Genomic DNA, 23,091 nt, shown 5'->3' with positions numbered 1-23,091 from the left:
AAGAGGCCGTCAATGCAGCGACGGAGGCGAGACCTCACACCGGCCTTCAAAATAAAAGCGCCCCACGCTCCGAACCAGTTTTTAAATGAGAAGCATCTGCAAGCCAAATAAAATAAATAAAGGAACAAAAACAAACGATGAGAACACTTATAATTGTAAAATAAAATACATTTACAAATTTACCAAAAAACGCTACATCATCATCACCCTTAACTGTCTAAAAAAAGGTGGATAAAGTGTGTTAGCCTAAAAGTAGGCTAAATCGAAGGGGTTCATTTCAAGATTTGATATTATTATTATTATTATTATTATTATTATTATTGTTGTTGTTGTTGTTGTTGTTGTTGTTGTTGTTGTTGTTGTTGTTGTTGTTGTTGTTGTTGTTGTTGTTGTTGTTGTTGTTGTTGTTGTTGTTGTTGTTGTTGTTGTTGTTGTTAATAGATTTTACTAACCTTCTGTGAGTAGCCTTATACATGCCTTCTTTTTTTCAGTTATTGGTGTAAAAATCAGTGTTTGTTCTTTTCTGTGCTTTTAAAGTGGAAACCGGAAACCGTTTTCACTACGACATACTTGACCACGATCTCCCCGTCTGGGTTTTGTCCTGTTTAGCCGCGCCCGCAACTAGGAAGTATGAAGAAGTTGCGAAATTCGACCTATTCTCAAATCTTCATCATGTCCGACTCAGGACTGAGCCGGTTTCATATTTTATCTGCTGAAAATCTGCTCTCATTTACCACTGTCACGGGTTTATACAAATATTTCCAGGTCACGGGAACATAAGTGGAGTTTGGTGCAAATTTCTGATGAAAAATTAAGTTTATGTGGATAAATCATACAAGGAATTTATGAGGAGTGTATCCACTTCCCTTTCAGACACATTTTTGTGATGTTAACTAAGATAGAGTGCAGATGAAACACAGGTGGGAGTATTTCTGCACTGAACACATCAACATTAATAGTCTACCTTTTTACACAAACTGATAATATGAAAGTGTGTTAAGGAGTAAATTGAGATTTTTCAGCAATGGCATGTTAGTAATAATGTTATTTACCTTGTGATTATGCATCACACCCTGGTCCAAAAGTTAAACATCTACCTGTGAATTCAAAGTCCAGCAATAACACAGTTACACATCCAACCGAAAACAGGCTTTGTGATTCTTGTCTGCCATTGTTTCAACTGGTTTCAGCCTGAATCTCTGAACATCTGAACTGACTCTTTCAGAGACAAGAGCCATCGCCCAACCAAAAATCTGAAATCAACGGAAAGATAAAACAACGGTTGCTGTGTGCCATTTCCTGTGTTGCCTCTACAGGAATGCATGTTTTACAGTGAGCAACCTTCATCCATTCAAGGGTTGTTTCTGAGTGAAGACTGAATGTCCTCAGGGACATTTCCAACTCCTGGAGTATTTCTAAAATCAACTTTCACAAAATCCTTGATTCTCCGCAGGTTATTTGAATCACTTAAGTGTTTTTTTTTTTTCGGTTAAGGTGTGCATTTTAGGCCAAATTTAAAGCTCAGACTTTGTGTTTATAGCTGAAACATATAACTGTGCAGAAAGCTGATTACATGACATGCCAAGGTAAACGATGCAGGGAAAAGTGGCAGAGTTATGCAAACGCTGCAAACGCACACAGCTTTATCTGAATGTAGAAACAGATATTTTTTTCTGAGAACCATTGGGGTTTGTTTTAATGTCTGTTGTGGTGTCTATGAATCCCTTCTTGCAGCTTTTGTTGTGGTTTCTTCTTTTTTTTAGTTTTCCCTCTTTACCTCTGAGAATATTGGACAATATTTAGGTTCCAGATCCACAAAAATATTCAATTAAGATGAAAATTCAAAACACATTTTACCCGAATTCATATATTATTCTTTTACTGACAGTTTTTGTTTTTTGTTGGTAAAAATGTAATGAACCAAAAAATAAAAAATAAAGAAATTCAGAGTGTTCTTAAAATTGTGGTTGTCCCATGAAATATTGATCAATGTAGATTTTTACAGCTCCCCCATCTGCCCCTATTGCCCCCCTCATTTTTAAAGACCTGTTTCATCTGATAGATGTGTAGTAAGTGACTCTGTTTAGTGATTTGTTCAGCTTGGTTTTCCCCCAAGGTGCTTTTCTACAACAATCCTTCACGGTCCACCTCATTTTGAATTGCAATGCCCAAACAAGTTGTCCCTTCATGATTACAATAAATGTGTTTTTTATGAAACAACCTTTTTTTTGCCTAAACCACATATGACTACTCTTATGATTGATTTTAATGGGAAAAACCAATGTTTCTCATTTCAACCCATTTCCAGTCAGTAAAAGCCCAGAGACGATAACATGAATCTTTTTGGGAATTTTCATCATGAAAATATCAACAGTCTTTTCCACTTAACAGGTGAAAGTGTGAAGACATTATCCTCGCCATAAAGTTTTGAAAATAAGCAAAAGATTTGAGATTTCACTGTAGCAGCCATTTTGAAGGGAGTAGGAAAAGCCCTCCCACTCTCTCCAGTGGAATGATCATCCGCTGTAGGACAGAAAACATGGACCACGTCATGTACAATGGGTATTGATCATGCCAATAAACTACATTTTTAAATAGGATATAAATGTTTTACATAGGGTTAGATAGAATCACTTTGAGAATCATTTTTTAAAAGGTTCTCATACCCGTGGAAATTAAGGACCATCTCAAATCGACAGCTCACTGGAGGATGGGACACATGGCTTTAAATAATACATTACACTTACTGGGGAAACATCCCACTGGTCTGGAAAGGGGAAGAATTGGTGGCGAACACTTTGTGTCACTGTTAATTATATGGGGAAGAAAGACGGGAGCTGGAGGATGGAGTATGGTTGTTGGAGGGAGGGTGGCTGAGTTTGAGGAAGCTTTTGGGAGGGGAGCAGAATTTCAACGGAGTTGTTATTGTTTTTTTGAGGAGAACTGGACTGTTGAGAATGTTTTTTTCTTTACACTCCAACACAGTAGGTGGCGGTATTGCGCAGTGTCATTGGTGAATTCCGCCATTTGAAACCACAAGAAGAAGAAGAAGAAATCACAGGGGGGTTTTGGAGATTTTTGTGGGTCTTAAGTCGCCACCTAGTGGTCAACATAACACACGACACCCGCTTCACTAAAAAGAACCAGAAACGAAAGTGAAGTGTCATTGATGTTAATGTCGCGAGGAAACCTGGTTCGAGTTCCTTTGCCGGTTTTTGTAAGGAACTGAAACAGAACCCGACCTTCACTTTTTTTCCACGGACGTTGACAGTTTTTTTTTGTTAGGAAGAACCAGCAGGAGCGACATGGCAGGAAACTCTGAAATCGACGAGGGATTTTACTCCCGTCAGCTGTGAGTGGAATCCCTGACCGCAGTTTGGTGGTGAATGAATGTGTAACTTAAGGAAGTTGATCCACTTTCTTTCTTGATGTGGACCGATCAGGTATGTTCTGGGTCACGAGGCCATGCGCCGGATGGGAGCTGCCAACGTGCTGATCGCCGGCCTGAAGGGTCTGGGAGTGGAGATAGCCAAAAATGTCATCCTGTCCGGAGTCAAGGCGGTCACGGTGCAGGATGAAGGCTCGGCTGTGTGGTCCGACCTGTCATCGCAGGTACACGCCTGTGTGTGTGTTTGTGGGAACATTCATGCATGTCTGAGCAGATCTTCTGAACAAACCTGTGGTGATGATGATGGCTGTGAGGTCCTCCTGCTGACCATCACATTTTAAACCAGCTTTCCAGATGTGTCTTATTGAAAAAGAAAAGTCATATTTCAGTCAGGAACTGCAGAATATCTGTTGGTTCAGCCTCACAGCAGCTGAGAAAACCACATTTCAGTCCAGCTATTCAAAGCAAATAAACTGTCTTTGGGTCAAGATTGTTTTTACAACTTGTTGTTTCTTCCTCCCAAAAAGTTTTACTTGGGGGAGTGCCATTTGGGACAGAACCGGGCCTCATGTTCCCTCCAGCAGCTGTCCTCGCTGAACCCTCACGTTGAAGTGTCAGCACACACCGGCCCTCTGGACGAAGAGCTGCTTCTACGCTTTCAGGTGAACAGAAACAATAAATGGAAAGCAAAGGATTTATTATAAAATGAAAGTAAAAGCAATCTGTTACCAGTTTCACTGTGAAAGCGTCGGCTAAGTCTGCCATCCTCCCTCCAGATCGTGGTTCTCACTGATTCCTCGCTGGATGATCAGAAGCGTTTCGGCCAGCTCTGCCATTCTCATGGAATCAAGTTGATAGTGGCCGACACCAAAGGGCTCTGTGGGTGAGACAAGGTGTCCGAAACAGCTTTAATGGTGCAAAAAAAAGACATGCAAGTGCAATTAAAGTGGTTTGATCCGCAGACAGCTGTTCTGTGACTTTGGGGAGAAGTTTGAAGTCTTGGAGCGGGATGGAGAGATGCCTGCATCACTGATGATAGAGCGGATCACTAAGGTAGAACGTCTCTGAGAGAAATACGACTCTTACCAATTCAACAATTCATCATTTAAATCATTTAGTCCTGGAACATCTGACGTTTTTCAACGCGGAATCCTTTCAGGAAAATCCTGGACGTGTCATCTGGACAGATGACCAGAAACATGGACTCTCAGATGGCTCTAAAGTCGTCTTCTCTGACGTTCAAGGCATGACGGAGCTCAATAGTATCGGCCCCGTGGAGATCAAAGTCTGCGGTTGGTGTTGCTCAATCACAAATACTTGCTCCTTACAACATTTTCAGTCACTGCCATGCAGCTGCGTTGCTTCCTGGTCACATGACCGCCTCCTAATACCATTATCCTTTTATCTTGAAAGCATTGTAGTCTTAATCCGATTTCGTCTTTCAGGGGTTTTACTAGAAAACACGAGCAACACCACGCCTCACACTAGTTAATAAATTATTCACATTTTTGAGACTCAATCCCCTCGTAATCACCTAGCAAGTCCTGTGATGAATACTATACTAAAATAAATATAGATGAAATAATATTAATTGGGAAAATTTAACATGTAAGGATGTAAAAGTTACAGAAATATATTGAAAAATTGATTTGGTTCTGAAAGTATCAGCAGTATAATAGATATCAACAAGATTAATGTTGGTAAAAAAAGGATCAAATTGATCTGGAAGTAAATCATCAGTTTCTAAATTATTAGTTAGTTTCTCTTCCTGTTGTGTTGTCTACTGTATTTACATTTTCATGTACATGTGATGCAAACAATAAGACAGCCAATCACACGCTGGCTTCTACCAAGTCGGGTCAATTACAATTAGCAGAAGGTGGACTACAGTGAGGATTGTTTGTTGTGTTCACTACACATATGATGACCAACAACAAAGCAGTCTAGAAGACCCAAAATGACAGGTTTTAATGTTTGATGCTGTTATATTTTGTTTTGGTTGCTTAAATTTTAAAATGCCGGGGGAAAAAAAAAAGAGTTTCTCTGTCAAAAAACATTTAGATTTTTTTGTGTGAAATGCCAAATGAATTATATACAGTACAGAGCAAAGGTTTGGACACACCTTCCCATTCATTTGAATGAGAAGGTGTGTCCAAACTGTGTATCTAGACTGTATCAATGTAGGGAAAAGAATTGGACTGCATTGAATCACCACAAAGTTAGCTGAATCTTTTCTGTATTGATTTGTGGACCATGTATCCAGACGCATATGGCTCCACGTGAGAGAGAGAGATACACAACCCTAATAACATCCCAAAGTAGTTAATTTTTTCTAAAACAAATTTTCATTAGTATTTTTAAAACTATGATATTTTATGATGTATCCAGCTATTGCCCATGTTTTTCCCCAAACTTATGTCATTACGTTCAAATATTCTAGCTATACATTTTAGTTTTGATTCTCGGAGTTCCATGTTTGTTGTGCATTAGTGGTGTCTGCAGAACGCGTTGGAAAGCTTTCACAGTTTTTATGTTGTGAAGGATTTAAAATGGTGTGCTTTTTCTACCTTTTTTGAATTGACTGGTTCTGAGCAGATGAGTACTCCTTTAGCATCTGTGACACCTCATCATTCTCGGAGTATGAACGCGGCGGAGTGGTGACGGAGGTCAAACAGCCCTTCCAGCTAGACTTTGTAAGTGACGCTCGTTCATTTGAAAAAAAAAAAGACGTCACAGTTTCAGAAAAATGGTTACCTCCTCCGTTGCAGAAACCGCTGAGTGAAGCTCTGCACGATCGTGAGCTCCTGATACTGAACGACTATGGGAAAATCTCACGCCATAACACTCTGCACCTGGCCTTCCAAGCCCTGCATGACTTCGTGAAGAACAAGCAGCGACTCCCTTACTCCTGGTGTCAGGTCAGTTCATGCGTATGTGAAGCGACAGAGCATGACCTCACGGGATAGTTTCCACTCACCCTCACTGCCAATGGCCTCACAGACAGATGCTGACTCTCTGCTTGAAATGGTGAGAGAGCTGAATACTGTGGCAGAAGTGGAGCAGCTGGATGAGGCTGCAGTGCGGCTCCTGTCCTGCACGGCACGGGGGGATTTGGCTCCTATCAATGCTTTCTTTGGAGGCCTGGCTGCACAGGAAGTCATCAAGGTGAGGTGATGTCAACAGTAACAATGTAAAAGTGTTAAAAACCCAATCCAATGAAAATTGTTTTTGGTATATATAACATGTTCTTGTTGCATTTTTCTGAGGATGGAGGCCGTATATAAAGAAAATTGACCTTAAAAAGTAGCTCTCCTGAGTATTTCTTTATTGAAATCATTGTGAATCAGGAGCAGACGAATGAATACCACTGCAAAAAGCTTGTTGGTGTGAAATAGGACCTACAACTGCATGAGCTCCCTGCTCCACTTTGTTCTGACTACATCCATGTCTGAGCTGGCTTCTGGATTAAATAAAAACTGTACCGCTGGACAGCTACAATATTGCTCACCATTTGTGTTCCACTGCTAACGTTAAGTAGCAGAGACATTGTAAACACAGAAATGATGGGAAATGGAGGCAGGCTTACTTTGCCACAACAGTCCCGCCCATTACTCGGAGGCAATTTTTTTATTAACTGCTGCCGCTCTATAGAAACTATGTCAGAGAAAACAACACAGGCTTTTCAGATTTGACTAAAAGCAGCATAATCTTAATTAAAATTCCACTTGGAACGCTTTTACGATGCATCAAAAGACGGTCAGAGTGGGACTTTAAAGGACTGGGGCACTTTGGACTTTGCAAGTGCTGCATCATAACACTATTGCCCCATTCACACCCCAGTTATTTGTTAATGTTGCTAATCCGTATTGAATAAATAATGTGCGATTTCTGCACAACTACGGTAACTTGGATTTTTCTTCCCTTTAAGGCTTGCAGCAGGAAGTTCACTCCTCTAAAGCAGTGGATGTATTTTGATGCTCTGGAGTGTCTACCTGAGGACAAAGATCGACTGGCGGAGTGTTCTGTTACATCGGTGCGTTAAACAATCTCTTCAAATGAACGCTTGTGTTTTAGAAACAGATTTCGATTCTTGTGTGTTTTTTTAAACTGACAGACAGACACGCGGTACGATGGACAGACTGCTGTCTTTGGCGCGTCGTTCCAGAAGAGGCTTGGGAACCAGAAGTACTTTCTGGTGAGGAAAGTTGTTTGGTTCTTTTGTCCAAGAGGGAGGACAGAAATCCAGATTCTCCATCTGTGCTTTTCTTTGATCTGACATTAGTGATGGCGCATGGGGGAGATGGTTCCATGTCTTATTTCAAGGAAGCTCTGACCTATTTCTCTTATATGCATTTAGCAAGGCCAAGCTATTTCTGTTCATGTGTGTCTTACTGGATACAAAAATGGCCTGCAGAATATCAAAGTATTTTATGCACTTTTAAAAACAAACATATAGAAAACATTGTTTTATTATGGTGCACAGATCCACCTACTTATTCCCATGTGAACAGCTCCAAAAAACCTCCTTGTCCCGTGTTTTTTTCTCGTTTTAAGGTTGGGGCTGGTGCGATCGGCTGTGAGCTGTTGAAAAACTTCGCTCTGATTGGGCTGGGTGCAGGTGAAGAGGGACACATCACTGTTACAGACATGGACTACATAGAAAGATCCAACTTAAACCGCCAGTTCCTGTTCAGGTCTCCTGATATTGGGGTAAGAAAAAGATAAGAAAAAACTACAACATTATTTTTTTTAGATTGCATATCCTTGATGCTAATGTCGCATCTGACTTCCCATCTTCAACTTAATTAAAAAGAAAAAAAATATATATGTGTGTGTGTATACATAAATGTATGTGTGTATATATATATATAAATATGTGTGTATATATATATATATATCTGTGTGTGTGTGTATATAAATATATATATGTGTGTGTGAGTGTGTATATAAATATATATATGTGTGCATATATATATATATATACATGCGTATGTATGTATGTGTATATATATATATATATATATATATATATATATATATATATATATATATATATATATATATATATATATATATATATATATATATATATATATATATATATATATATATATATATATATATATGTGTGTGTGTATTAGGCCTGCACAATAAACTGCAAATTTATCGTTATCGCGATTTCAAGCTGTGCAATATCCATATCGCAAAAGTTGGCGAAGATCCCAATAAATGGTAAACCTTGATTGTGTTAAAACAATCTTAGGGCAGCTTGAACTATTTAACGAATCGAATAAATCCATTTATGCATTTGACCAATTAGATGGAGCCCTTGACGTTGTTGACCAATCAGATGGAGCTTTTATGTTAGATGTTGGCTTCCTATGTAGACGAAGGTCATTTGGAGAATAATTTAAGATATTTTGACTCTTATTTAAATTTAACTGTTGCAGTGAAATGGAAATGTTTTTGTTGTTTTGCTATTCGTTCAAGTAACGCAAGTTATATCGTCATCGCAATATTGATCACTAATATCGCATATCGCAAGTTTTCCTCATATCCTGCAGCCCTAGTGTGTGTGTGTATATATATATATATATATATATATATATATATATATATATATATATATATATATATATATATATATATATATATATATATATATATATATATATATATATATATATATATATATATGTGTGTGTGTGTGTGTGTGTGTGTGTGTGTGTGTGTGTGTGTGTGTATATATATATATTTATATATATATATATGTGTGTGTGTATATGTATATATATATGTGTGTATATATATACACATTAAATGTGGATCAACCAAAAAAAAACTTGTGTCTTTTTTACTGTCTTGCTGTTGTGATAAAGTGTGGAATAATGGAAAAATGTACCTACGTTCCTGGTATCTGTTGTTTTTGTTACTGGCGTTTAGACCAGGACACTAAAATTCATTGAACATTCAGGTCATGAGACCGGTTATAATCTACGATTAATGTAGTGGTGTGACAGTGGTGTTTACTTCTTGTAATATCCTTTTATGGATCTATTTGAACTTTTTTCTTTTATGATTTGCTCACATCTCCTTTAATAGAAAGCTAAGTCGGAGGTTGCAGCCAAAGCGGTGTGTCAGATGAACCCACAGATGAAAATCACCTCTCATCAAAACCGTGTGGACGCTGCCAGTGAGGCCTTGTACGACTACAGCTTCTTCAAGGGCCTGGACGGTGTGGCTGCAGCCCTCGATAATGTGGAAGCCCGTGAGTAAACCTAAACTATACAAAGAAACTGCATTGTATGAAACTCACTTCTCACTTCTGAAATGGCCGAATCCCTATTTTTGGTTTCCAGGGGTCTATCTGGACAGCCGCTGTGTTCTTCACCAAAAGCCGATGCTGGAGGGAGGAACTCTAGGAAGTAAGGGCCACACTCTGGTGGTGGTGCCCCACCTGACAGAGCCTTATGGACCAGCCAAATCCAGTTCTAGCAACGCCATCCCACTGTGCACCCTCAAGAACTTCCCACATCGAATCGAACACACACTGCAGGTACAAGCCCTATTTGTTTTTCTGCATGTCTCCATTATAGTACGAACAGACATGAACGTTACTGAATCATGTTCTGTGTTCTTCTATTCCAGTGGGCAAGGGACCAGTTTGAAGGCCTGTTTAAACAAACGCCTGAAAATGTGAATTGCTTCCTGAGGTAAGACTTTGGATGACATTCTTCATTTTTTAATAAAGCCTGATTGAAAGTCACTATCTTTGTTCATAAACAAGAAAAAAAGTCTTGTTGGGTTTTTTAAACTAAAAACCGGCTATGCAAACATTCAATATTATTCGGTTTCAATCACCTGTTTAGAACACGCCTAAACTGAAAAAAAAAACACGGCATCCCACGGTAGACTTGTGACTCCTCGGGGCGCATTTTGTCTGATGCTAGCTAGCACGTTGAAAAATATATAGATGGGGAGACCGTTTAATGAGTAAAATGTTTAGGCTTGTTTCCTTTCTATAGCTGGCTAAGTCTCTCAGTTCTGGAATGATTTATGAGCTCAAGAGCCTCAAAAATGGATACGAATGTAGCAAAACATTGGTTTTTGCTGTATTAAACAAATGTTCCTTCTTTTTTCATCATCCATCCATTCAGTGGTGCTGAATGACATCATGGAGGTTTTTCATGTGTTTTTTGTTCCACACATTCAGCTTCGACAGGAAGCATGACTCTGAGCGTTCCTGTTCAGACATGAACACAAGTCACAGCCCAGGGGGATGACTGCCGCACTTCACAAAGAGCTGCTAATGTAATGGCACGACAAATCCTACAAACACGGGTTTACAGCAAAACAATCCCACAGCCTGAAACCCTGGCTTTTGCTGCTCGTGAATCAAAAAGGAAAGGTTCAAAACAAAACAAAAAAAGAAATCCTCTTTGAGACACAACAGCCAAGACTCCCTCAGAGGAAGTTTTTGATCTAATGTTTTTGTATTTGGAAATGGTTTATTTCAAGCAATCAAAGCAAGAATAATGAACAAAACAATACAATCAACATCCATACAAAGACATATCAAACATAGGATAATTAGTCACTAAATCATAGATTGCTTGAAAGGGAGTGGAAGGAAGCAAATGTATATAATCCCACCCCTGTTCTACTATACCATATTCTTTACATGTATTATCATTATCCAGTTCACAACTTCTAATCAGATGTTTGTACCTTACCAACACTGATTGAGGTCATTAAGAATCCTTAAGTATCAATACATTCACATGACAAAGATGACGTACTTAATAAGAATGTAAAATAGACATAATTACTCTTTCAGAAATCATCATAGCAAATGCAGATCAAGTATCAAAATTGTTAAAGCGTTTCCAGTGGTCTTTTAATTGTGATCATCCCTCCTTCTTTTTACATTCCATCATCCATTTTAGAAGAACATAAACACTCACCTGAGCACAGGTGTTAGCTCACCTTTGCACTAATAGTTTGCGTGATTGAATGAAATATTCACACTAGTTGGTTTGAATGCATAAGTATGTGTGTGGGAACAGTGTTTGTATTTTGTACATGTTGACGTGAACATTTTTGGAGCCAACAGGTATGTTTGTAACATTTGTATTACATCTGAACCTAACCGTAATGATAACCATCCAGAAACTTGTTGCTTTATGCTGCTTCATGGTTTTACCCCCCCCTCAATAATCACCCCTCTATCCCCCCTCTCTAATATCCCTCTCTCTTCTTTCCTCCTTTCCTTTTGTGCCTGGTCCAACACAAAAGCTTTTGATTTGAAAAAAATAAAGTTTGGCCTCATACTACAAAAGGGGTTTATCCAGACATACCTCTGGTTTGTCAGAAGATTCAGAACCCCTGTTGTTAAAGTAAAATATGTCCAACACAGGCCTTCAGCTCTTATCTGTTTGCCCCGGATTTTGGACAGGACAAGTTAAAAAAATAATAAAAAAGTATGATTATGCCATTTTTAGCCAAAATCATAAAACCTGTGTTGTTTTCTAGAACATAGTTTCTGCAGAGTGGCAGGAGTTCATCAGAATTTCGCCTCTGAGTTGTGGGCGGAAGCATTCACGGAGAACAATCCCGCCCCTTATCCCTTCCCCTTTACTGAGAGCTCTCCATTATGTGCTTTCCCGCTAGCTTACAGCCCTTCACATCCCTGAGCTAACAGGGCAGCAGTGGTTGAGTGGTCCAATGATTAAAGGGTTGGCGGTTCGATTCCCGCTTCCCCCACTCAACTGTTGTTGTGTCCTTGGGGAAGACACCTCCCTGCCTCCAGTGTGACTCCACTGGTGTGAATGCGTTTGAATGTCCTGATGATGGTCGAAGACGCGAACTGGCGGCCACGCCTCTGTCAGTCTGCCAATCAACTTACCATCATCAAGTATGAATGAGGAGTGACTGAATATTTAAGACGTACATAGATCTATTTGTCTGCAAGTGGATTCATCAGAATGGAGCTGAGCAGAGAGAGCTTATGGCCAATTTTTCATATTTTCTACTTAGAACATACAAGCTATTTAAAACAGAATTTTTATTGTCTGCTCCTGATTGCCAACGACTTAATTAACCCTTGTGCAATCTTAGATGACCCCACCCTTACTTTGACGTGTTCTCCCTATCATGACAAAGGTGGATAAAGGTGGAAAGATTTCATGTAATCCATGGACACCAGTGAAGATCACAAATCATTGAAGAAAAAAGGTTCAGAGCACTGTCTAGTGGGTCTAGATGACCCAACTCCCATTGCTAAAGTGTCTAGGATAACACAAGGGTTACACAAAAACCGGTACATATGAAAGTGAGAACTCAGTCGTGTCAGTACAAGCAAAGCTCTTCATAATAAAAATAAAAACGTGATATACAACTCAGAAATACAACTTTAACCTTATTTTTTTCTATATAACTTCTAATCAGATATTTATGCCGTACCAACATCAGCAGAAAAATGTCAGAAAAACATGTGAAAAACACAAAAACATAATTTGCATTGGAGTGGATCTTTAAAGAAGCAGATCTTCCTTTGGGCTTTATTCCTGAAGGCATGATCTTCTTTTTTTCTGCAGAGACCCAGGGTTTGTGGAGCGGACGCTGAGCCACGGAGACGTTGAGGCCACTGAGACACTTGAAGCGGTCTGGAGGGGTTTGCAGGATATGGAAGCTGGAGGACAGCGTCCGAAAAGCTGGGAGGACTGTGTCAGCTGGGCGCGCTGCAAATGGGAGACCCTCTATAACAATGATATACGCCAGCTTCTTCACTGTTTTCCTCCTGATGAGGTAAAAGAGGGAACAAGAACACCTATTTATCCCAAAGGTGCAATGAATGTCTGTGAACACAGGGGGGCACTGTTGTATTTTCTAAGTAGTTTCCCCTGTGAATGCCTCTGAATAGCATTAGCATCAACCAAACACAACATAGTTCTGCATTTTTCATATTTTCTTACAGGTTTCCGTAGCATAAATGTCCAGTTAATAGAAAACACAGAAACTTGTCTGAAAGCTGCTGCTGATCAATATCTGAGGGGCTTAGACTCAGGGATTTCTTATCATCTCAGTTTCAACCCAAACACAACCCCCTCCTACCTCAGTCTCACTGCAGAAAGTAAGGATTTATGTTATCAGGTAATGTTCTGCGCAATTCTGAAACTTCCCCATTTCATATTTTTCCATTCACGTCTGCTTTATTCTGTCTGAAATGGCACAGAGATCCCCGTGCTTCTCTAAAGAAAGCCATAACTGTGACGGCTAACCATGAAAACAGAGTTGTTGTCTCAACTCTGCTTCTCCTTTTTTTGCCCCAACTTCTCCTGGCAGCAGCATAAGAATTAAACTCCTATTGTGACCTAAGAGTTTCTGCGGAACTATGATAAGGCCACTGATGCTCTGTCCTCTTGACAAATAGGTAACAGTCACTGATAACCAAACAGTTGATGCAACTGCTTCTCTGCTGGTTTTCCACTCTTACAGAGAAAAGGAGTGTGGAGGGTTTTTTCACCCATAATTTAAAGCAAGATGCAATTCTCAATTGACAATTCAGTTTGCAATTTGATCTGGTCTGCAGCCTGACTCTTTTATTCCTCCATTGTGGTTGTTTGGTTAAAGAAAAATATAAAGGTTTTCAAACGTTTTAGTCTTAAAAAGTAACGTTAAAGTAAAAGGTAAGTAAGTTGTAAAGTAAATAAAAAAATAGTATAAATCTAGCTTGATTATTATTTATTACTTCATTATTCAACTCATTCATAAGCAGTTAAAAGACAGTATTTGACACAAATAGAACTGAAACATTTTGACAGATTTTTGCGCACTGGATTATAAGGCAGATTTTCTATTTTTCTTTTTGTAACAAATTCAAGAATTGTAGGTGCACCTTATGGTTTGTAAAAATACCGTATAGTAAGGGTCACTTAAATTGATCTGATTTTCTTTTGGTTAGTTAGATTAACAAATTCCTGCGATTCACCACAAATGGTGAAATAAACTGTTTCTTTCCATTACTCAGTGCTGACATCACACTATCTACTACTCCATTTGCTGCATTGCAATGATCGATCTGACACTGGGTGTCTTTTAATTTGAATGGAATTCAAGTGAACCTGTGTCAAAAGTTATAAACTGTTTCCTATTTAGAAAGAAGGCTCTTTTCTCTCTATGTTTTTATGCCATAAAACAACAGTTCGTTTGTAGTTATTGTTAGATTAATAACAGCATCAATACGAATAAGAGTCTTATTTTTCCAAAGGGTGAAGTAAGACTTTATGGCTCCTACTGGGTTGTGAGACAGAAAAGGATCTCAGTGGCAGATTCATCACATTATCTATATAATATATGTTTACACGAGTCCAAGTCTCTACAAGGCTGTTGATGAACTTTAACATGAATCCGTCTCTTATCTTGGAAGAATCAATACATTTTGTTAAAAACCTCCAAAAGAAACAAAATATAGTTAACAGTTTATGATAAATACTTATGAACAATATCAAAGATAAAAGTGACACATTTTATATTTGCAATATACTAACCTATAATCTGACTAAACAATCTTAAAGAACAGAGTTTAATTCTATTAATTCTATTTGTATTTGTCATAACAAACGCTGGTTGAATTAATGATGGACAGAATTGATTTTTTTTAAAGAAAAGTGTCGATTTATTTTATTTTTAGAACACTTTTTCACAGCCTATGTTGTCATAAGGTCCTCTACAAGAAAACAAGTAAACCAAGGCAAAAACTGGAATTATTCATTCCTGGCTACATTAAGTTCTAGTTAGACGTATTTCAATGTAGCAGACTGGTGACCTGTTCAGGGGGACGTCTGCCTTCGCCCTGCAGTTGTTGAGGTGGCTGCAGCATCTCTGTCACCCTGAAAGGGATTCAGTGGGTTCTGAAGATGGATGAATGGATGGATGGATTTCATTAAAATGGCATTCGTTTGATTAATTAAGTAAAAAGGGTTGGAAACAATGTTTTTATTTCTTTCTATTACCTCTTTAGTTTCACAAAAAAGTTGCATAGTTTTGTTTTTGTAACTTTTTTGGAGGAATGGAATAAGAAAGTTCACATTAAATATATTTCAATGAAAATATTGAGGAATTTAGAAATGAGCTTATTGTGACAGGATTGTGTCTTTTAACTTCAAAGTCAAATAAAACCTAATTAGAAAAGTGATTAACAAAGAACAGAGTGAGAACTGGAGAATTGGGGAGTCTGTTGTGTTGAAGTATCTTCCTTTTCACACAGAAAACTTTGTTGTTTTAGTGTTGATGACATCTGAAAGAATTACAGCAGTTATTACCTTTTGGTTCCTTTTGCAACCCCCCCCCCCCCCCCCCCCCACCACCACCACCACCACCACACACATACACCACACACACACGCACACATACACCACACACACACACACAACAGCCATTGGAGACTTTTTTTTCACACATGAATGGACCATTTGGGAATATCAAAGCTTTTCCACCCTTTGTTGCTTCAGCAGACGTACAAATTGTGTCGTCCACACATGGCTGATAACAATATTGGTCTGTTGGTGAAGGGGAAGATTGGCAGCCTGGTGTGTCTGCAGTCCAGAAGTTATCTTCTTGTTTATTGACAGGGGATTAGCTGGCTCCTGTGTTGGATAAGGTGCACAACGAAGCAGGCCAAGAATGTGTAGAATTTGTACTGTTTCAAGAAATGTGCTTGTTTGGAAAAAAAAAATCCACACTTGAAACTTTTTGGGAATTTCCTGCCAAGATAAATCATCTGAACGGACTTTTCCCCTGGAGATTGGGTTGTAACATTTCGGGTTTCATTTCCCTGGGAGTTTTTCAAGGAATATTGTGGATTCCCCATCCCCCCACCCCCCCCTCTGCTGTGTCTTTACAGCTGCTCGCCATTTCTTCTGTTTCTTCTCAGGTGACCTCTAACGGTCTCCCCTTTTGGTCTGGATCCAAGAGATGCCCCCACCCGCTGACGTTTGACCCCAAAAACGTGAGTCTAGCTGAATTCATCAGGCAGCAGGTTTGCTGACATGCACCCAGCTTGTGTCTAAAAATCTTTGGTTCACATTCTTTATTTATCAAGTCTGATGGATATATATATTTTTGTCTTTCACCTTAAAATGATCATCAATTCTTCAGCTGTCTATGGACAAAGACAGAAAGATAATCTGCTCTCCAACAGCACTTTCCTCATTACTCAGCTAGGCTGAAATTACGATATGAAGATGTGGAAACCAGGCGGTCATGTCACCAAATTGTTGGTTTTGGAGCAGATTTTAGCCCCGGCTTTGTTGAAATGGGAAAAACATTCCTAAAAAATGTTGGACTTCTGACTTCCTGTTGAAGGATAGGGTCAGAACCAGAGAAGCAACTGGAGCCAGATCAGGTCACCAAGTTCATTACAAAATGAGAAATAAAGGGTAGGTAGTGATTTCAAGAATTCATGGAATGGTGCACGCTTATTAACAACTGCCTACAAAATAGCTGTTATTCGTAGTCAACAGCAGGAACCAGGCTGATTCTAGACCAATCTACATCGTCTGGATCACACAGAAATTCTTGGGGGTTTCAAATGTTTATGCACTTGTTTGCGTTTAATCTGAGTTGGCTGCTTAGCTGAACAAGAATTTCTGATGCAGGAAGTGAAACGGTGATCACTAATATCAGCGCAAAATACCCCGAGTAATATTTATACGGGCAGTTTGTCAGAATAATGTCAATAAGACTTACCTTCTCTGGGTTTTTTGTGTCAAACTTGGTGGGAAGTTTAATAATCTGGTGTAGATTTAGTGCATCAAATTGTTGCAAATGACCTTAACTTGTCCAAGTTTAAATCACCAAGAAGCACCAATTCCATATTTGTAAACACTACTAATAGAGGACTTAGGGTCTGTAATGTGCAGGCTGGAGCAGATGGTGGGCAATAACGGCCGGCAACGGACAAAGAGAAATATTTTAGATTGCTTTAAATTTAGAATAAACAAATCCAACTGCTTTGGGATCGATTTTGCCAAAGTTACTGTGCATTATAAGTTTTGTCTGTAAATTGCCACACCTCCAGCTTTAGTTGACCTGTCCTGTCAAAACAAACTGTAGCCGGGAGATATAATTCAGAATAGGAAATGGAGTTTCTTAACCAGGTCTCTTTAACAATCAAAATATCCGGATGTGACCCATTAACCCAAACTTTAACATTGTCCGAGATTAGACTCTTGCTGGAAGGGGCTGTTGTCACTGGTCTACATCAGAACGTGAGGACCCGCTCGTTTTTGTGGATTGGGGGGGGGGGGGGGGGGGGGGGGGGGGGGGGGGGGGCTGGTGCCCAGGTTGTTAGAGAAATACTCAGAAATGTGGGAATGGATCAAAATACCGCTTTGGCGTTGTTTATGGTGAGGAATGAACATTATAATACACTTAAAAGCCCCAAAAGTGGATTTTGCATGGTATAGACCTTGTAAGAGGGCATAGCTTTCATTTAGAGTCTATTAACACCAAGCCACCTTGTGGGAAAGTGGCGAACTGACCTGGCTCCATTTAGTTTCATTTAAAGTGAAGGTCAATCAGGAAGTTAAAGTGTTGCTGTCTATATATGGTGGTTAACTAACTGTAGCATGAATTTAAGGGGTTTTTAAAAATGAAAGACAGCTGAACTTTGAGCAAAATGACCTCTTTGTGGTCTCAACTCAGCATGTTCCTGACTAGAACTAGACTAGTTTCCTGTTTTAGGGATGTTAAATAGTTTCACTGCATGGTGATGTGTTAAAACACTTTAACAGCTCTCACCTCCATGTTATTCAGAGGAGTGTCTCCTGCTTAATGTTACTCTGCTCACCTCACTTGTTGATAACATTCATTGCAGTTTTACTGCTCTTGGGTGTATTTGAAATGAAGTGGGACTATTATTTAGATACAGATTCTTTGAAAAGAATCTTAAAATATATTAGTTTGAAAAAAGAGCTGTTTTATTGTGTATTATTAGAGCACTCACGTAGGATACGTGATGGCAGCAGCTAACCTCTACGGCCAAACCTACGGGATCAAAGGAACTAGAGACAACGGCTCCATCGAACAAATCCTGGAGAAAGTCCAAACACCGCCTTTCAATCCAAAATCGTCTGTGAAAATTCATCTTACTGACCAGGAAATGGAGGAGGAGAGAAAAAAGGAGAGTGGTGATGCTGGTGAGTCAGAACAAGTACTGTTATTGTCTGTTTCCAGACCCTTGCTGTCCGTTTCCTCACATCTGCTCTCCTCCTGGCTCTTCGTCACAGAAAAAGCCCAGCTGGAGGAGCTAAAAGGAAAGTTGTCATCTCTGAAAAACTCTGCTCAGATGCACCCCATCGACTTTGAGAAGGTAAAGTCCGAGCACACTGACGCCTCGGCTTTGTGCACTGGAGAAGCCACAGACAGATACGGGGGGTGTTTGTAAAGTGACAGAGGCAAATATTAACAGCAATTTTTTCCGTTATTTAGCCTGTTTTTGGACAAAAAACACAGGTTTCATTTTTCAAACGCATATTTTCATCTTTTAATCTATAACATAAATGTTATATTTACTATCTAAATATTTTGTTGGTAAGCTAAATATTAATTTAAAGTTAAATATTTTTTCATAATTAATTATTTAGTTTACAAAATATACATTTAGTTTGCAAACTAAATATCATCTTCTTGACCGTTTTTCCCTTTCGGGGTCACGGGGTTGCCGGAGCCTATCCCGGCCACTTGGGCGTAGGCAAGGGATGCCCTGGACTGGTCGCCAGTCTGTCGCAGGGTAGAAACTAAATATCACTTTTTTTAAATTAGATATTTCGTTTCCAAATATTTATATCTATTTATTTTCCAAACTAAACATTTAAGTTTTATGAACTAAATATTTTTGGTTAAATAAATATTTAAGTACATTAGTACAAACTAAATATTTTGCTTTTTTAACTAAATGTTTGGTTTGAAGCAAAATGTTTCAGTACAAACTCAATATCTAGCTCATATGCAAATGAACTTGTCGATAAGCGGAAATGGACTAACAAAGTAAAGTTTTGTATAGTATACAACCGTGCTGTTTTGGTTCACAGTCTTCGGTCTTCATTAATCACAATCAATGAATAGAAATGAGTGCTTATTATCCATACGACAGCAGGGGGCGCTAATCAAATCAATCTAAACTTTGTATTGTTTCTTTAGTTAAACTCCAATCCCTTTTTTGATTGTACGCATAAATAAAATCTCATGACTGAGTTTAAACTTCCTGGGCTCGCATCGCTTATGGATTCTGCTCCAGGCAGGGAACACCCGTAGAGTGACAACCCAAAGTCCGTGAGTCAGGCGCAGCTCACGGCAGAAGTCAGCGTTCAGAGACACTCCTTGCAACATATCTGCACATTTTATCAACCAAACTCACACCACTGAGAGCGACGGGATAATATTACAGGAAAAAATTAATCCATCCTCTGAAAAGGCGCTCCGACGCTCAACTTATGGCATTAAATGACATTGAAGCTTTGGTGAGCCGGCCCGCGGGTCACACATTCAAATATCATCATCGGTCAGAGGAGACGTCTGCGTCTTCTTCAGGCCATGGAGGGGCGAGCTCCTTACACGTGGGAGTGGCTACAGATGAAGCCATTTAGGGAAGTGGTGGTTGGAGGAGCTGTGGATCCAACAATTCGCCCAACAATTCAACAACGCTAACCTTTTGATGAGCTGTGTGACCCTGGGGAACCCCCTGTGGCGCCTGCTGTGCCGTGCCCAAGGCAGCCAGTCCCTACCAAGAAGATCACTGCCATCCGGTTGTTGGTCACATGACTCATTTTATTTAAAACAAAAAAAAAAAGTGTTTCCATTGCAGTTTTTTGGAAATATGTTAATTTAGAAAAGCCTCAAAAAACACCTCGTCAAAACCTTTTTTCAATAAATGAGAGTTTTTTCAAAATTGTCATGTTTCCATAAAGCAAATTTATTATTGCAAAACTAATTTGCGCAATTTAATAGTCGATGGAAACACAGGTAGTATCAATAAAAAGTACTGGGTATCCTCCATCCTAAAAAATGTCTGCCAGATGGATCGATGTTTTAGGGGATTCATTGTGTGGAACCCTTTTTTAAAAGGTTGAATGTGTGACAAACATTTACACTCTTCTTTCACGAGAACAGAGGTTTACCAGAGTGGCACATACTTTAAAATCAAAGCAACGATAGAACCGCATTGGCCTGTAGTCTGCTCCAGCACTTCCAGGTCCTATCAGACGGACAATAGTGATTAATTCCACAGTGGGCCAAAAAAATGATCTGCTCGTCATCGATTCTGCAAGTTTTTCCCCCATCAAAAAATGAGAGAGGTTTGTAAAGTTGCTACTTCAAATGTGAAAGACCGTATTTAAAGAAATAATCCAGGAAATCACATTTTGTGATTTGTTTTTATAATTGAGCAAAATAAAAGTATTGAGGTTTTGCAAACAATCAAGACTTCTGTCCCTCATACATCTCCAACATGACCAAGACCAAAGAGTTGTCAAAGGACACCAGGGGGAAGATCATAGACCTAAAAATAACTGGAACGAACCAGTGAACTAAAGCATGCAGCTTTGTGGGAAGAGATCAACTGTTGGGTCGATTAATGGAAGAAAGGCAAGATCACTGATCATTTTCTTCCACCTGGAGGTCCATTTAAGATTTCACCTGAAGTACAAATGATCTTCAGAATTTTGAGGAACCACCTAGGGCTGCACGATATGAGGAAAACTCGCGATATGCGATATTGCTGATTAACATTGTGATGACGATGTAATTTGCGGTACATAAACAAAGAGCAAAACAACCAAAAACATCATTCCCATATCATTGCAACAGTTTAAAAATTATACTCCAAATGACCCCCATCAACATAGGAGGCGAACATCAAACATGATATTGCTCCATCTGATTGGTCAACAATGTGAAGGCGTCCATTCAATTGGTCCAATGCATAAATGGATTTATTTGATTTGTTTAATGCTTCAAGTTGCCATAAGCTTGTTTTAGCACTCTAGAACAAATCAAGACGATGGAAGAGGTTCCATTGGAAAAAAAAAGAATTCAAATGTATTTATGTTTGAACAGAAGGTGTAAAGTCTAAACGGTTGTGGATGATTTTGAGCTCAACTGAACCTACTTAAATGCCCAAAAGTATGAGCTAAAAAAGTCCCTGAAGTTTTTTGAACTAAGCAGAAACCCTGTAAATGAAATAACGAATGTTCCTTACACATCAGGATAAGGATTATTGCTTAAATCGCCCCAAATTCCCAGTCAGTGCAATATTGTATGTCACCACAAAGCCCCAGGTGCTGTGGAAATGACTGCATCTTACAAGGAAGATCTTGCAACAGGCCACAACCGGGGAAATCCAAACTTGGTCTGTTCCTCTCCCTCTTTCTGGCCCTCTTTCTGGCTGCAGGAGTTGGGCAGAGAGCCTCCACCTCACCTGGAGCCCATGTTCCCATTAACACTTCCCAGTTCACTGCCTCACACAGTGCTAGATCGTACAGTGTTCATTCTCTGTTCCTGCCTGTCTTTCTGCTTACACTTTCAGTTCCAGTCCTCATCTCCAGCTCCTGAAATTACAAACCAGCCTGCCTGCTCTCCTGCCAGGCAGCCTCAGCCCAGTCCTGCCTCTTCCTCTGATTAAGACTTCTGGTCTTACTAAACTGTCTAAACCCGCTACTTTACCCCACCAGTCGTCCACAACGCTATATTTCTGTGATGGCCAAACATCGGCTTATAGGCCCATAATATAGGCCCTTTAAAACTGAGTAATTGGAAGAGGTGGCAGATGTATGATGGAGTAGAACAGGAACATATTGAGTGCCATCTTAGATAAAACGAGATTCAAAACTCCCCTCTCTGGGTTTTATCCCTCTGTGTCCTGGATTCATGGAATGTGTGTGTAGGAGGTTTTAAGAGGTATCAGGTTGCCAGCGTGGAGCTTCCCCATAGCCCCCAAAGCCATCACAAAGTGACAGTTAGGCTCTCTGCTTTTGTGAAGCCACGAATGCATGACTTCATGGGCCGTCATCACACCAGAAATCTGATTTCCAATGGATCCTAGTTTTGCAACCCCAGAAAGTCATGAGCCGTTTTATTCAGGCAGCCTTTATCCTAAGGTTACTTCAAAGCGACGTTTCATTGTCTTCACAGGATGACGACACCAACTTCCACATGGACTTCATTGTTGCCGCTTCAAACCTGAGAGCAGAGAACTACGACATCCCTGCAGCGGATCGCCACCAGGTCGGCAAGCACCCATGTTGTCTGAATCAGTGACGTATCCACGGGGAACAAGTGAATAAAACTAAAATAAGAGCAGAAACAAACAAAAAAGCAAAAATATTTCCCCTTGGGTCCAATTTTTTGTTATGTCTGAGCCTTACACACCTGCCCTAAAGCCACTGAATGAGCCTCCTTAGCCATTGTTCCCAGAGCAGAGCTAATCACTGCACTTTACCTGTCGCCTAAGAGGTGACACCTGAGCCAGGCCCTGGACCAGCTGCAGCTCCAGACAAACAACATCAAGACAGATGGAACCTGGGGGGAGGAGGGGACCATCCATCCTGTGCTTGACTGAATGAGATGCCCTTGTGTAACCACGCAGACTTTTTCACATGCTGGATCTTGTTTGGAAAATTACTTTAACTCCAGCCGTCACCAAA

At 39.7% G+C, this 23,091-nt stretch overlaps 1 protein-coding gene across 1 annotated transcript in view; it reads left to right on the top strand.

Annotated features, from left to right (window-relative positions):
- Window positions 1-2,989: 2,989 nt before the first annotated feature.
- uba7 (ubiquitin-like modifier activating enzyme 7) overlaps window positions 2,990-23,091 on the top strand; it is a 39,331-nt gene continuing 19,229 nt past the window's right edge. The window contains exons 1-20 of the mRNA XM_023954830.2: window positions 2,990-3,352; window positions 3,444-3,612; window positions 3,916-4,050; window positions 4,165-4,271; window positions 4,351-4,441; window positions 4,548-4,680; window positions 5,984-6,081; window positions 6,157-6,306; window positions 6,389-6,553; window positions 7,317-7,421; window positions 7,503-7,583; window positions 7,943-8,098; window positions 9,491-9,656; window positions 9,748-9,944; window positions 10,037-10,101; window positions 12,985-13,195; window positions 16,323-16,397; window positions 18,387-18,588; window positions 18,679-18,761; window positions 22,580-22,672. Coding sequence (XP_023810598.1) covers window positions 3,306-3,352; window positions 3,444-3,612; window positions 3,916-4,050; window positions 4,165-4,271; window positions 4,351-4,441; window positions 4,548-4,680; window positions 5,984-6,081; window positions 6,157-6,306; window positions 6,389-6,553; window positions 7,317-7,421; window positions 7,503-7,583; window positions 7,943-8,098; window positions 9,491-9,656; window positions 9,748-9,944; window positions 10,037-10,101; window positions 12,985-13,195; window positions 16,323-16,397; window positions 18,387-18,588; window positions 18,679-18,761; window positions 22,580-22,672 — 2,529 coding nt within the window. The 5' untranslated portion in view covers window positions 2,990-3,305. The remainder of the gene's footprint in view (window positions 3,353-3,443; window positions 3,613-3,915; window positions 4,051-4,164; window positions 4,272-4,350; window positions 4,442-4,547; window positions 4,681-5,983; window positions 6,082-6,156; window positions 6,307-6,388; window positions 6,554-7,316; window positions 7,422-7,502; window positions 7,584-7,942; window positions 8,099-9,490; window positions 9,657-9,747; window positions 9,945-10,036; window positions 10,102-12,984; window positions 13,196-16,322; window positions 16,398-18,386; window positions 18,589-18,678; window positions 18,762-22,579; window positions 22,673-23,091) is intronic.

Source organism: Oryzias latipes, chromosome 5 (assembly GCF_053564925.1).
Source record: "Oryzias latipes strain Hd-rR chromosome 5, Olatipes_Hd-rR_3.1".
Classification (NCBI taxonomy): domain Eukaryota; kingdom Metazoa; phylum Chordata; class Actinopteri; order Beloniformes; family Adrianichthyidae; genus Oryzias; species Oryzias latipes.
Note: the sequence above shows the minus strand (reverse complement) of the source record. Positions and strands in the feature narration are given on the sequence as shown.